At 31.5% G+C, this 13909-nt stretch overlaps 1 protein-coding gene across 9 annotated transcripts in view; it reads right to left on the reverse strand.

The window, feature by feature from the left end:
* Positions 1–13038, reverse strand: part of LOC115891826 (kinase D-interacting substrate of 220 kDa B) — a 34976-nt gene extending 21938 nt beyond the window's left edge. For 5 of the 9 annotated variants that reach the window (XR_004051919.1, XM_030912391.1, XM_030912390.1 and 2 more), the window contains exons 1-2: positions 7060–7732; positions 77–208 (exon numbers count right to left, since the gene is read on the reverse strand). Coding sequence is in view for 8 of the 9 variants with exons in the window: in XM_030912391.1 (XP_030768251.1) it covers positions 77–208; positions 7060–7230 (303 nt within the window). In the remaining variant the exon portion in view is untranslated. Of the gene's footprint in view, positions 1–76; positions 209–655; positions 1009–3743; positions 4110–7059; positions 7733–11637; positions 11867–12842 lie in introns of those variants that run through there. The other 4 variants (XM_030912396.1, XM_030912392.1, XM_030912393.1 and 1 more) reach the window with 4 other exon arrangements.
* Positions 13039–13909: the final 871 nt, after the last annotated feature.

Below are 13909 nucleotides of genomic sequence, written 5' to 3' on the forward strand. Positions count from 1 at the left end.
CAAAAAAAACAAGTTATATAGAAAAAGTCAAATATTTTAGGTTAAACAGACCAAATCAAATTTTCTAAGCACTTACTTCATCTTTATCGTCGATTTGAAATTGCTTGTTCTCCAAAAACGATTGAAGTCCGGGTAGGTTGTCATTGTTGACGAATGAGATCAGCGACTGGAAGCATACTGATACCATGGACTCACTCTTGTGCAGCGTCTACAAACAAATAAAAAATATATAAATAAACATATAAACAGCTAGTACATTTTCGAAAAACCTGGTCATTTTTGGACATATTGTTTCTTAGTAGATAAAACACAACAGGAAAAAAAACAGCCAAAATAAAAAATCAACCAAATGTGAGAGTAAAGTAATTCAAATAAATTAGAATGCTTATGTTAAATGTGATTATGCATAATTTGTTGTTGACATTAAACATGGCATTTAGCGCTAAATATTAGTGCAAATAAAATCTGTAATAGAACCATCCAGATCTTGTCGAATCTCAATTTTTTTTGAAAGTTCGCATTTTTATTAAGGTTATATGCAGTACTTATGTAGTCGTTTTTTGCAGTCAGTTCGCAAGTTAGTATAAAACAATTCTAAAATCACACAAATTAATTCTATAGCCATTCCTTAAGCCCACTCCACACCAAAGATTACATTATGCGAGTGCCTCCTCAACGCCAACCCGAAGCTAAACTTCCTCCCACCACTCTCCCCATCTGGTGACGTCAGCACGAACGACGGCAGCGCCAAATGCGACAGCGACCCCTTCCAACTGGACGACGCGGAGACAGAAGCCGAATGTGGCGTGTTCTCGCCGCTAGATGGCCTCTCCGGTATCTTAAGGCCCAACCAGAAGGGTTTGGACTTGTGCGACGCGTTGGTGACCGGCTGATCGGAGGCTATGCTGTGTCGGGCGGGTCTGGGCGTTGTGGAGGGAGGTGTGGTACCACCTTGCGGTCCGATGGTAAAGCTGGGTCTTTGAAGTTGCTCGGTAGGGGGTAGTGTGGAGGGGGTGGGTGCTGGGGAGCGTTTTGGGGAGTTTTGGTCTCCATCTGTATCCAAGGTATATATACGTCTCAATTAGTCTCCGAAAGACAAACAAAATTCAATAAATTTTTGTATGCTTGGAAAAAATCGAAATAAAAATGAAACTTCTACACCCTGCATCTCTGAAACTTAGTGATGTTAATATTTCAGAAATTTTTGATTGTTGCAGGAAATTTCGGAAACTTTCGGAAATTTATGAAATATTAGGAAATTTTACAATTTTATATTACAAAGGAATAAATTAGATAGACATTTGATACCAACATGTAAGTGAAAAAAAAAAACAATAAACATAATATAAGTTGTTATATTTTTAATAAACAATACATAACCCGTAAAAGTCATAAACATAACCCATAACATCGGTAACATTTGTATTTTGTGCATAAACCACGAACTATGAATATGAATTTAAAAAAAAAACAAAAAAGCACGAAATATAAATTTAAAAAACGTAAAACACAAATAACTGAATTATTCTATTCCGGAATATCAGGCGCCGAACTGGTCCCATCTTCATAGGGTATTATAGTAGTAGTAGTATTGTCTTCGTCAGTTTCTATTTCCAAATCAGATATATTTGATGTATCATCTGGTTCTGATTCTGAAGGATGGACCTCTACCTCCACGAGTTCTAGTGGTTCTGGAGGAATTTCATGTTGTTGAATATCATGCTCCATATCCACTTTTTGTTTTTGTAGTAATAATTTATTGTTATGAGCTACGAACATTATTTTACCGGCTCTTCGGGCAGTTAAGCGATTTTTTTTTAGTATGGATAAAACTGTAAGTACTGAAACTTCTCTCTGTGGCTGCAGATGACGTTGGTAAAGACAGCAGAGCAACAGCTAAATATTTCAACTGAGTATTTTTACACATTGCTTGCCACCAACTTAGACAGTCTACATTTTTAACTGACATCCAAACGTAGTCGAGAGCCCATAAACCCGATTTGGCGCAATCATTTGTTACATCTGTAAAAATGGCTTATTATTGACAAACTGAGGATGATTGTTGGTGATATTGTTGATAAATTCCATAGCGGCTGTGTTCTTCATTGTTAAGGTGCTCTCCCAGGAAACAGGGGTCCAAGAGATTCGCGGCAAAATGCATTGGTTCAAAGCCACAGGTTTTTTTTATTTTGCAAGGCGGAGAAGCATTCTTTTTCTTCTGACTTAAGAATCGGCATACTTGATACACTTTCGTTAAATTTTTGCTCAATGTCTTGAATTTTGAAAAGAAATTTCTTGCAAAATTCGGATTTTTGCGAATATTCGCGATTTTGGGACCGAATATTTCGGAAATTTCTGAAATTTCCTGCAAAATTCGAATGGAAATATTCGCTATCAATATCACTACTGAAACTAAGCATTTTTTCGAACTTTTTTACTTATTTTTATCTGCATTCGGACCATCCTGTACACTAGCATTATAGGATTACTTAAAGGGTCGCTGATATGTATGGAACCGGTCGATTATTGGGTAAAATATACAAGGTACCGCACAAAGTAAGTAAGGTTAAGGGGTGGTAGATCTGAGCAAAAGAAACATTTTTTCTCTTTACCTTTACTTTTTGGAGTTATTTTACTTTGAAAATTTAAACAAAAAATGCTTTTTTGCTTAAATTTTGAGAACCACTGGATATTTTCTGGTTTTTCTTACATGTAAATTTAATCTACTACCTATGTTGGCATATATTATCAAGAAATTATGTTTTTTAACTTAAAACTAAAAAAAAATTCTAAAAATTCCAAATTTTCAAATTTTTTTTTCGCAAAAAAAACACCTCATAGGCGTGTTTTTGAGGCCAAAATATACTACCAGTTAAAATACTCGCATTTATTTCTGGGACACCCTGTAGAGGTATAAAATGCCTAGATTAAAATGAGATTATATCAAGTTTGGAAATTACAAAATTTTCGTTTAACATTTCAAAACCAAAATTCGGTATCTCGGAAACCGTTGGATTGACGTACAATATGTGTATTACAATTTTTGCTTAAAATTGAAGGAAGAATTGAAATACCCAATAATATATAGAGGGTTTCATTTAAAAAATGAATCTCTGTATACTTAAATTTATTACAAGATATTAGGTACTTAAAAAATCCTACAACTTTTGTATTTAACTTTTTGCAGGACCTCGTACACTATACCCAATAATCGATCGTTTCCATACATATCAGCGACCCTGTATATGAGTAAACCACAACTGGCAAATAAAATGCGACATCAAAACAACAAACTATAGCTGTCACTATTATATTTGTTTGCTGGACATACATAACTTTGCAAATAAATGTTTTAAACTATTTTTAAATGCTATTGTTTTTAAATAACTAATTAGCGGCAAAAAGTAATAAAAAACGCCATCGATTGCTAGTATAAATATAGCATTACAGATTCGCAATACAAAGATTTTCTTATTACAAAGTATCCTTGAAAAAAAAAATGTTACATTAAAAATAATTTTAACACAACAAAAATATATTACACGTCTTAAATAAATACATTTCTTAATTGTTATTTTATTCATAACATTATATTATTATAATATAATTATTCTTATGGAAGCCCTTGATAAATCAGCAACACTGTAAGGATGTGAGCTGATAATATCTAACAGTAAGTAGTTAACAATCGCAATTTCCAAAAAAAAACACCTGTTCTGTATAAACAAATAACAACTCATTACCTGTCCATGTTGAACATTAAAGATTCTTGTCTTGTTTTTCCCAAATACTCTCGAAGCCATATATAAACCCAACACTATACTCTGGCAGTAGTCTCATCACTGAACAAAGCACCAAGTTACAACAAATTAAAAAACAATCTAAATCCAATCTCAGATAATAAAAAAATAAATCAACTTAGTCCTTGCAGAATCTATATGAAGATCCTAAATCTATAATATTCCTATTTGTTTTAGATTGTGTGGTAAATAATCCTAACACACAATAAACTTTTATCGTGTATGATTTTGGATTAGGGAGCAAAATCGCAGAAAAAAATCCGAAGGATGTAAATCGGGCTGTACCGTGCGTTGTGTACTATTGTCAAACAAAAGCCGATGTGTTTAAACACAAACAGCTGAAAATGATTATTATGCTGTGGAACAATTAAGTATAATTGAAGCGAATAAATAGGCAAGCTGTGACGTGGTAAGCGTTTGGCTTGTCTAAGTTTTATTGCGTTACTTAATTATACAGTTTTGATAAGATCGGATTGGTGTATACAGGCAAATATACAGTAGAAAATTCCATACAAGGATACTATGTATCTATGTACTCAAATACTGTATATCCTTCTAGCTGTACTGATTTACAAAATATAGGCACAATAAACCAGATTAAATAAGAATGTATAGTTCATTTATCCAATAAAATTGTCATTTGACAATTGCGACTGTGTTCTGAGTGTAAAATAAACAAAATCGGAAATTTTCCCCTTGCGGTTTTTGAGCAATAGGGGTGGTTTTTTTAAACTACTACAACAAAATAATTAGACGCAAATTGTACATAAGAACATTCTCTATAAGTTCGCCTAATGAATTTTTTTTATAAGTTTATTATTTCCGGACTTAGCGGCCGTTTCATGAGCCCTTTGGGGTGGTTTTCAAAAAGTTTGTTTTACAGCAAATTGACCCTTATGAAAGTTGTTCATAATAAATGGACAAGCAACTTTTCCTCATGATTTTTTTTGTAGCTTGATTATTTTTGGATATAGCGTCCAGTTCATGAACAAATTGGGGTAGTTTAATAATTTTTGTTTAGTTCTACAAATTTACCAACTTAAAGGTGTTCATATTAAAATTACATACAAACATCCCTATGATATGTATTTATTTCCCCAAAACGAAACATGGAATTCATCAAGTGAACGAATATTATGATTTTTTTTTATTTGTATCGTCTTCTTTTGGCTCCAATAATAGTCAAGTTACAAAAAAGTTCATAAGGCAAAGGCATATGTACAGTACATCTGCTGGATCTGTGTCTATGAAAGGAATGCGGACAAAAAACATTTAAATAAACAACAATATATTTTATTCGTCGACTTGACGAGTACGTCACCGCAAATCGCTCCGCCCACTCATTTTATTGGCTACTTGCAAATTTGTCGAATTTTTATTGATGAGACGCGTCGTCTATTTTTTTACGAAAAACATTGAGAGAATATCGTTTCCCCTCTCACGGATACCCGGTAGCTATAGAACGGATAGACGTACTGTACTCTTATTTAGAACAAGTTTTCTAGGGTGAATTTGCTGAAAAAAGAGTAACATTGAAAACTACCCCAATTTGTTCATGAACGGGACACTATCGAAAAATAATCAAGCACAAAAAAAATCATGAGGAAAAGTCGCTTGTCTTTGTTGTTTATATTTAATAAAAACTAGTATTTGTATTTACTTACTACAAATGTGCCATCACAAAAAGTCAAATATATGAGAATAACCTTGGACATTAAACTCCTCTGGAATAGACATATTAAGAACAGTTCCAGCTTCCAGCAAAGCCACAAAGGCTCTCATGACATGCAAAAGACTGGCGGGAAATAGATAACATTTAGCGCTGTATATACCGTGCTGGCAACTGTTACTTTTGGGTCGGCATTTACATGTGTGGAAGTAAATCTTATAGGGATCTTATTAAGTCGGAGTGAGAAAAATGCGACCGACCGACGCGACGCGCGGCGGTGTGCTGTTGCGACGTTGCCGATACGCCTTTCCCTATCAAGTAAAGTAAAATCACGATCGCAAACCGCTTATTTTTATAAAAAAAAATTTCAAGAGATGACTAGTTATGAAACATGTCTAATGATTTTATCTAGATAAAATCATTAGACATGTTTCTAAGCATCTGAAATGGAATTATAAGGATATCGTTAGGGTGTCATTTCTTTTATAACGAGAAAACGTCAGTAATCGCGATAATTTATAAACTCAAGTTTTTAACACATAACAGGCCTACAGGCCATAACTCAAGAACCATTTTAGATATTGAAACTTTTTTTTATTTTCAAGATCGGATATTTTACAATATGTTTACATAAGAAAAATTCGATAAGGTTGTTTTTTCCATTCAAAAATTGTAAACAATCCATCCATTTACTTTTAGAGCATAGCAATTTTCAGCAATCGGCAAAGATTTTCACATACTGTCTACAAGGAAAATACAGCAGAAATATTAACAAAGTTCTTGAAAAAACTACAATCTATTATTTCTAATAGATTTCGAGACATCAATTTTTGAATTCAGAGTTCTAATAGCGCGATCACTATCGAACACCCACTCAATTCCACTTATTTTTACCAAAAATGCAAGTGTTTCTAGCTTGCACTTAAAAAAAATCAAGCTATAGGGAAAATTACAACGACTCGTTAATAAATAAACAAATCAAGTATCACGAGACGTAATTAAATCGTGAAGCTGAACGCATGACGTACACCTTTCCCTAGAACTTTAAGTACTGACAGAGGTATTGATTGGGTCGACCGGTCAACTGCGACAAATCTGTTATATCCCCTTCCACGTCTCTTAGCGATGTGCACAGTTTCTCGATTTATTTCATACGTTTGGCAACGTGTTTACTGTCCTCTCTTTGTTCAGTACATTATAAACGCATTGTACTCTTCTTACATACGGAAATCTCGACCCAAGACTAACCTTTGCCAGCCCTTAGTATACCATGATAGTAAGCTCCATGATTACTTATGGGCCAGTTGCTTGGTACACAAAACTAAAGCAACGTACAGCAAGACAAAGCCTGTGCAAAAGGTAGAGAATGGCATGCATCTGCATCACAGTAGCTATGAAAACCTGCCCTACAGCAGCAATGGAAATCATTCTAGACCCAACACCATTGCACATTGTCATTGGTAGATATGCCAATGCAAGAATGATTAGAATTGTCACTGACGAAAACAGTACTGGCAAAATTGTCAGCTTGGAAAACCCTCAAAAGGAACATTCTACTCCTCCATTCAATTTACAATCTACAACACCCACCTGATTGCTGGCATGTCTACTAGTACTGGCCCGGACAAACTCGAAATATGGCAACAGCGATCCGTAGCTGGCCGGCCTCCCGATCATCAACGAGGCGCGTTCGGAACATTTCGGCCCGTTCCGTCTACGTTCCGCACTCGACGAACTGCTAGAACTGCTCAGTTTTGACATTTGACAGCGAAAAAGACCGCGCGATTCGAATTTACACCGTAAAATCAGCGGAAATGCACTAAATAAGTTAAATTTTAACACAATGAGTGAATAATTGTATTCTTAAGCTGATAACACTAATTCTCGTAAGTAGATAAATGTACAGAGTGGTCAAATAACACTAGCTCGACATAAAAACAGTGTTTTTGTAGATGTTTCACGACAATTAACTTTTTTGGGATTCCCGTAAGTTTATATACGCTACACAGTGGTCAAATAACACTAGTCCGACCTAAAAAACACTGTTTATGTAGATATTTCATCACAACTAACTTTTTTGGGATTCTCGTAAGTTTATATACGCTACACAGTGGTCAAATCACACTAGTCCGACCGAAAACACACTGTTTTTGAAGAGATTTCAACACAATTAACTTTTTGGGGATCATAACGAATTAAAAAAATAAAACCAAACAATTTTAATCGAGAATGAACGTTCTGTGTGCACTAAAACACGAAATGAATAAATGTTGTTGTAGGTTTCCACTCAAGAAGCTTCTTTTTTTGATAAGAATTTATCGATTAAAGTGTATCAACACACAGTTCAATAAATACATACAACATACTTATTGGAATGATCGAAATTGTTACAAATATAGTACTAAAATATTTACTCTTACACAATTCACTCTTCTGGCATTTTCTAAATTAGTACGTTTTATGATAATAATTCTTATTTGGAAAATAAAACAAATATAGAACATTATAAACAATAATGGTTAACCTTAACCTACTGTAAGGAAATAGTATATTTTTTTCTTTCCTCAGTGAAAAAAGTAAACATTGAGGTGTCCTAATAATCTGAATAGCATTGCTTTGTAGCATAGAAGAAATGTATAAAAGATAAACTGACTATACAGTATGTCCATGGATTGCAAGACTTTACAAAAGGAAATTTTTTTTATTGACATTTTCAGAAAAATGCTTTCTTCATTAAAATTTTTGCTTGTTCTAAAATGGATAATCCCGAATATACTTTTCCAAATTTCCATACCGTTTTAGAGAAAATTAAAAAAAAAATGAAAATATGGTTGATTTGTTTGTTATTGATAGAATTTTAATTAACGTCATATTTTTTGCCGTTCTAAAATGTTGAGGAAGTACAAAATTTATTTAGTTCAATGCTAGGAAAAGAGTGATAATAGTTATCGGAAAAAGTGATACTTTAACAACAACAAAAAATATGATTTAATCAAAATTTTAATCATATTAATAACCATATATCAAAGAATGAAACCTAAATTATACTGCGATATAAACGCTTTTTGATTTTAGGACTTTAGGAAAAAATTCGACTGTATTTTCATGTTTTTTTTTTAATTTTCTCTAAAAGGGTATGAAAATTTGGATAAGTGTTAACGGTTTTAAAGAATATATTTTTTTGTAAATAGAAGAATATATTTGGTAATTATTGGGAAAACTGGAAATCGTCCCAAAATTGGGTATACAGCCTATTTTGAAGTCGTAGATTACGAATCTGAACTTTTTTCTTGGCGGTCTCTTACCGTTTTTCAGAAAAAAACGGAAAATTATTTCAACATCGAATTTTTCTTAATTTCTCATATTTTTAAGGTTTTCTAGCACATATTTTGTTAGGTATTCAATAAACAATGATGTTATTGCTATTTTCTGTTACTTTTTTAACCAATTCTATGCATAATAAATTTGCTAAAATAAATTTGTAAACAATTTGAAAATGTTGGGTTATGTGTTTCTGGCATTTAAAATAACATTGCCAATGCTAAACCTAAATTTAGCGTGTTTTTTTCGCTCATTCTGGGATTACGAAAGGCGGTCGCCAGAAGAACGGCTCCTTCCCATAATTGCTATTTTACCAACGAGATCTGACTATTTATAACCACGAAGTTGCACGAAAGAGTTTTGATTGCATTGGCCAAAAATTAGATTAACCCCCTCCGCAAAGAAGTTAAAACCAATGCAATCAAACTTCTTTGCGCAGGGGGTTAATCTTTTTTTGATATAATATAACAACAAAAGATTAACACCCTCCGCATGGAAGTTGTAACCAATGCAATTAAAACTCTTTCGTGCAACTTCGTGGTTATAAATTTAATAATAAAAACAGAAAACAAATAAAATAACAAAAAAAAGATACCCCCTCCGCATAGAAGTTGAAACCAATGGAATCAAAACTCTTCCGCGTAACTTTGTGGGTATAGATAGGTATATTTAATTATTGTCGATCTCATAATAGGAAATTTATTTAAAATCCCTAATCACCCGAAAAAATATGGCAACGTTGTAAATTTTCAAATTTCTAGATTAGGTCTAGAATATATTTGTCTCTCTCATTACATAGGAGAGAGAAAGAAGAATATATCAAATGCCAAACTTCTATCTGGTCTCAATTTTCTTTGCTATTTTGTTAAGAAAAGTGTTTTTCAGTAAAATTTTGGACATTTTTCTGTCCCCAATCAAGTGTGGCTTTTAGATAAACTATAATATAATGAAAATATAGTGAAATTATTACTTTATAGGGCCGAAATAACGAAAAATTCAATGTTGAAATAATTTTCCGTTTTTCTGAAAAACGGTAAGAGACCGAAAAGAAAAAACTTCAGATTAGTAATCTACGACCTCAAAATAGTGTGTATACCAATTTTGGTGAAGATCGGACGATTTCCAGTTTTCCCAATAATTACCATATATTTTTTTGTAAATGTCCTACACTAAAAAATTTTTCCTCTTGTAAAGGCAATTCTCTATTTTTACTTATTTCTCTATGAATTTTCGCGTAGCTTATTTTAATCAGTGTATATTGAGATAACATCTTTGACGTACACCAACCAAGTGACAATAATTTTAGTGATAAGATTACTAAAAACTGTCTGGAATGTCTGGTGATTATATCATATCACAATTAGGGTTGTGCCACTTGAAAATTTCAAATGAAATTTTCATGTCGCCAACTTTTCCAATGTGAAATTTTCACTATTTTAAAAAAGTGAAATTTCATTGAAATTTCAAGTTAAAATTTCAATTCGAATTTTTCAGCACAGAGGTGAGATTTTCAGAAATGTATCGTGAAATTTCAACTTACAGGTGAAATTTCAAGTGAAATTTTCATAAACATCGCGAATTCCTTTATCGTGTTCGTATGTTGACCGTATCGACGTAGTAGGTATCGATTGTTGATTTGCTCGATTTGGTTGCGCGTCTGTAGAGGACCGGCGCTTGATCTTGACAAATGAAAAACCGCAGTAGATAGATAGAGGTTATGATTTTCGTTGAAAATGTTGATGTATTATTAGATTTGTTATTTTTGTGCATTTTTTGTGTTTCACATTTCATAAAGTTTATTCTGTGACCTGTTTCTCTATCTGTGAGCTGTGTTCTGTGTTGATTGCAATTTTTACAGAAATAATGGTTAAGCCCAAAAATAGTATTTGGAAATATTTCTCTAATGATCAAAATAATACCAAAAAAGTAAAGTGCATATTTTGTAATGAAATTCATTACATAAATGCAACTCGTTTAGAAAAACATGTAAAATTTTTTATAAATACGCCGAGATCCATTAAATTACAACTAAAAGGGACCACCTCGAGAACAGCTAAAAATAATGACGTGTTTCACCATACACCAATTATTCACCACCTCATTTTTATGATTTTTTTTTCAAAATTTCATAATTTTCATGAAATTTCAGTGAAATTTCCAAGGTGAAATATTTAATTGTCAATATTTCAGGAAATTTATGAGATTTTCATTGAAAATTTGAAATTTTGAAATTTTCACTGAAATTTCCAAAATTTCAATCTTTCAGTGAAAATTTCATAAGAAATTTCAACATAAGGTGAAAAATGAAATTTACCCATCCCTAATCACAATAATAATCTACAAATAATATTTAAAACTCAATACATAATATCAAAATAATAAACTTTTATTATTAATTTACTTTTAAATTTTAGATTTTTTTAAATAAAATACCTCTTGTTGGTTTTCCATTTCAATTTAATATAATACTGTTGCTAATTGACTTACAAATCTATATCAATAATTTATTAAATCGCATCTATGTTTGTTTATTTCTCTGGAAAATATACACCTATGTATTATCCTGGCGCATTCGCCAAAATTTGCAAATTTATAAATTTCCAAAAAAAACATGCTGTCAACAATTTAGGTCAAGATTTTAAATAAAGCGTGATAATAACATCTAATTTTATCGATAAACTTTATGCTGAAATAATTTTTCTTCATTATGCACGTTAAAATATATATTTTTTAAATAAAATTAGCAGATAGATACTTAAAAAAAATTTCAAAACCAGCTAGCAAAATATTTCTAGCAAAAATATACAATACACAAAAGTATATATTAAAAAAAACACATCTTTTTACCTCACTATTTCTACTTCTTGTTCGAAAAGACAGATCCATCCATCTTGTCGGTACTTGCCTATAAACAACTCCCTGTCCTTCAACTTTAGCAGTACTTTTATGCGACATTTTCCATATATTCACATCACAGAAAAAAATAAAAACACTTTTCCTAATATTTCAAATAATTACACCAAAAGAAAATACAATTTTTCTGCTTCGTGTACTAATAAATCAAGGTTTTTGATAATGATAACCACATCAAGAGAGGCAATAGTTTTTTAAAAATCATTATCTAAACAGAGATAACCGAAAAGCACTCGAATTTTGACAAAAACGTATTAATTACATTAAAAAAACGAGACAGAAATATGTCATAGACGTGCTAAATTCAAAACTAAACAACAATGAAACACAGAAATGTTTTTGTTTAGACATGACTGGGCTTGTGCATAGGTAAGAGTTGATAAATACATTTTTACTGCTTAGTATTTAGTAATGGTTTAACTGGAAGTATTTGCTAAAGAGTGGGACTATTATAAACGTTTTTATCTCACTCATAATTGTTTAAAATTCATAAAACACATTTTACTATCTGCAAATAGAGGAAATACACAGTGTGTAATAATTTATCATTCACTAGACATTCATTTTAGCAAGCTCTTATTGGCAAACCTCCACAAAACCACCAAAAAAAAAAATAAAATAAATACTTCAATGACACTTTTATTTAGGTACTCTCTATATTTAAATATATGTAACTCTAATTATATTCATTATACTATAAATAAGTCTGTCTATACGACGTATAAAAATACATTTAAATTATTCTTTCCATGATATCACTTTTTGAAATGTTTATGACAGCTTATAAAATTTAAATGGGACACATAATTATTGGTAACAATAAAAAATAATGTTATCAGTCCAAATAAATTGACACGGGTGTATCAAAAATTGTTTATTATTCAGCACATGCCAATAAAAATTACGGGAAAAGAATGTTGAGATTACAGGAATAATAATAATCAAAGAATGTTATCAGGAAAGGCACTTAAAACCATGTTGTGATAAGAACATATTAAACCAAACCTACTTCCAATATTTTTCGAGTATATTCATAGAAAAAATAAACACAATTTCATAGAAAATATCAAAGTAATTATAACAAAAAACAAAAAAATACTCTTTCGAACAAGAAAAAGACAGGTTAGGTAGTCACTCACCTGTTCCAGACGCCAATTTTGCTGTTTTTATAGTACTTTCGCACTGAAAACTATCACTACGTCACGGGGAAAATTCAGGGAAACAGTTTCGCGTACTTTGGAACAATGGTTATTGTTTATTTTTTCGAAATAAATAGCCAAAATACACGGAAATTCGAACTGACCTTTGTCAAAGTGGGGCATATTTTAAAACAGCTGTTAACTGTCAATTTGATGATTTTGTTTTTTGATTAGGGGCTGGTTGCATATGAGGTGGAAGGTATGCAACCAAAGTTACTTCTTTTTGTAATTCTTTGAGTTAAGATAATATTAAATATACTTAAAGAAGTCAATTTACTTGGTTTATCCCTGTTTATAAAATTCAATGGATTTTACTGTACCATTCTAATACGGTAGATCATAAATGTACTTTATATAGATGAGAGGCAACTTATCCCTAATATACGAGGGACAATCAATAATTTAATCAATTCAAAAGAAGTAAAAATAATAAATAGATATATTCTAGGCATTTTATGTTGAAAAAAATATAACAATTTCAAAATTTTAATGACGAACGCCTATTTGTAAAAGCAGGAAAAGATAAATCATATTATGTTTTTATTAATATCAAAATGAACGTAGTTTGTTTCCAATTTTCTGTTTTTAAACTCTTTTGGTAACCAAAATCGATATATAGGTATTAGTAATTTTCTGATATTTGAAAATGAAATACAAGGTGTTTCATTTGAAATAATAGAATCTGAAAAAAATACACTTCAAATTTTTAAATCAACCTGTATATAGCAAGCTGTATATGGTGTTATTGAATATAAATAAAATCGCACGGTATGTCCAAAAATATACGGCCTACATTTCAGAGAATATATTTTAGCATGTAGAAGAACATCGTAAATAAAAGTTTCCAAAAATAACTACATTTTTTCATTTTCTGATTTAATTAATTTGAATTATGATAGACCCTGGTTTTATTTGTACACATATATTTATTTAAACAATACGAATTTTGAAATCTTTTGTAGCTTATTTGACTGTTTGTGTTGTGTCATGATAGAAAGAATTCCACT

This window comes from Sitophilus oryzae, unplaced genomic scaffold (genome assembly GCF_002938485.1).
Source record: "Sitophilus oryzae breed Bouriz unplaced genomic scaffold, Soryzae_2.0 scaffold_119_pilon_pilon, whole genome shotgun sequence".
In the NCBI taxonomy this organism is placed as follows: Eukaryota; Metazoa; Arthropoda; class Insecta; order Coleoptera; family Curculionidae; genus Sitophilus; species Sitophilus oryzae.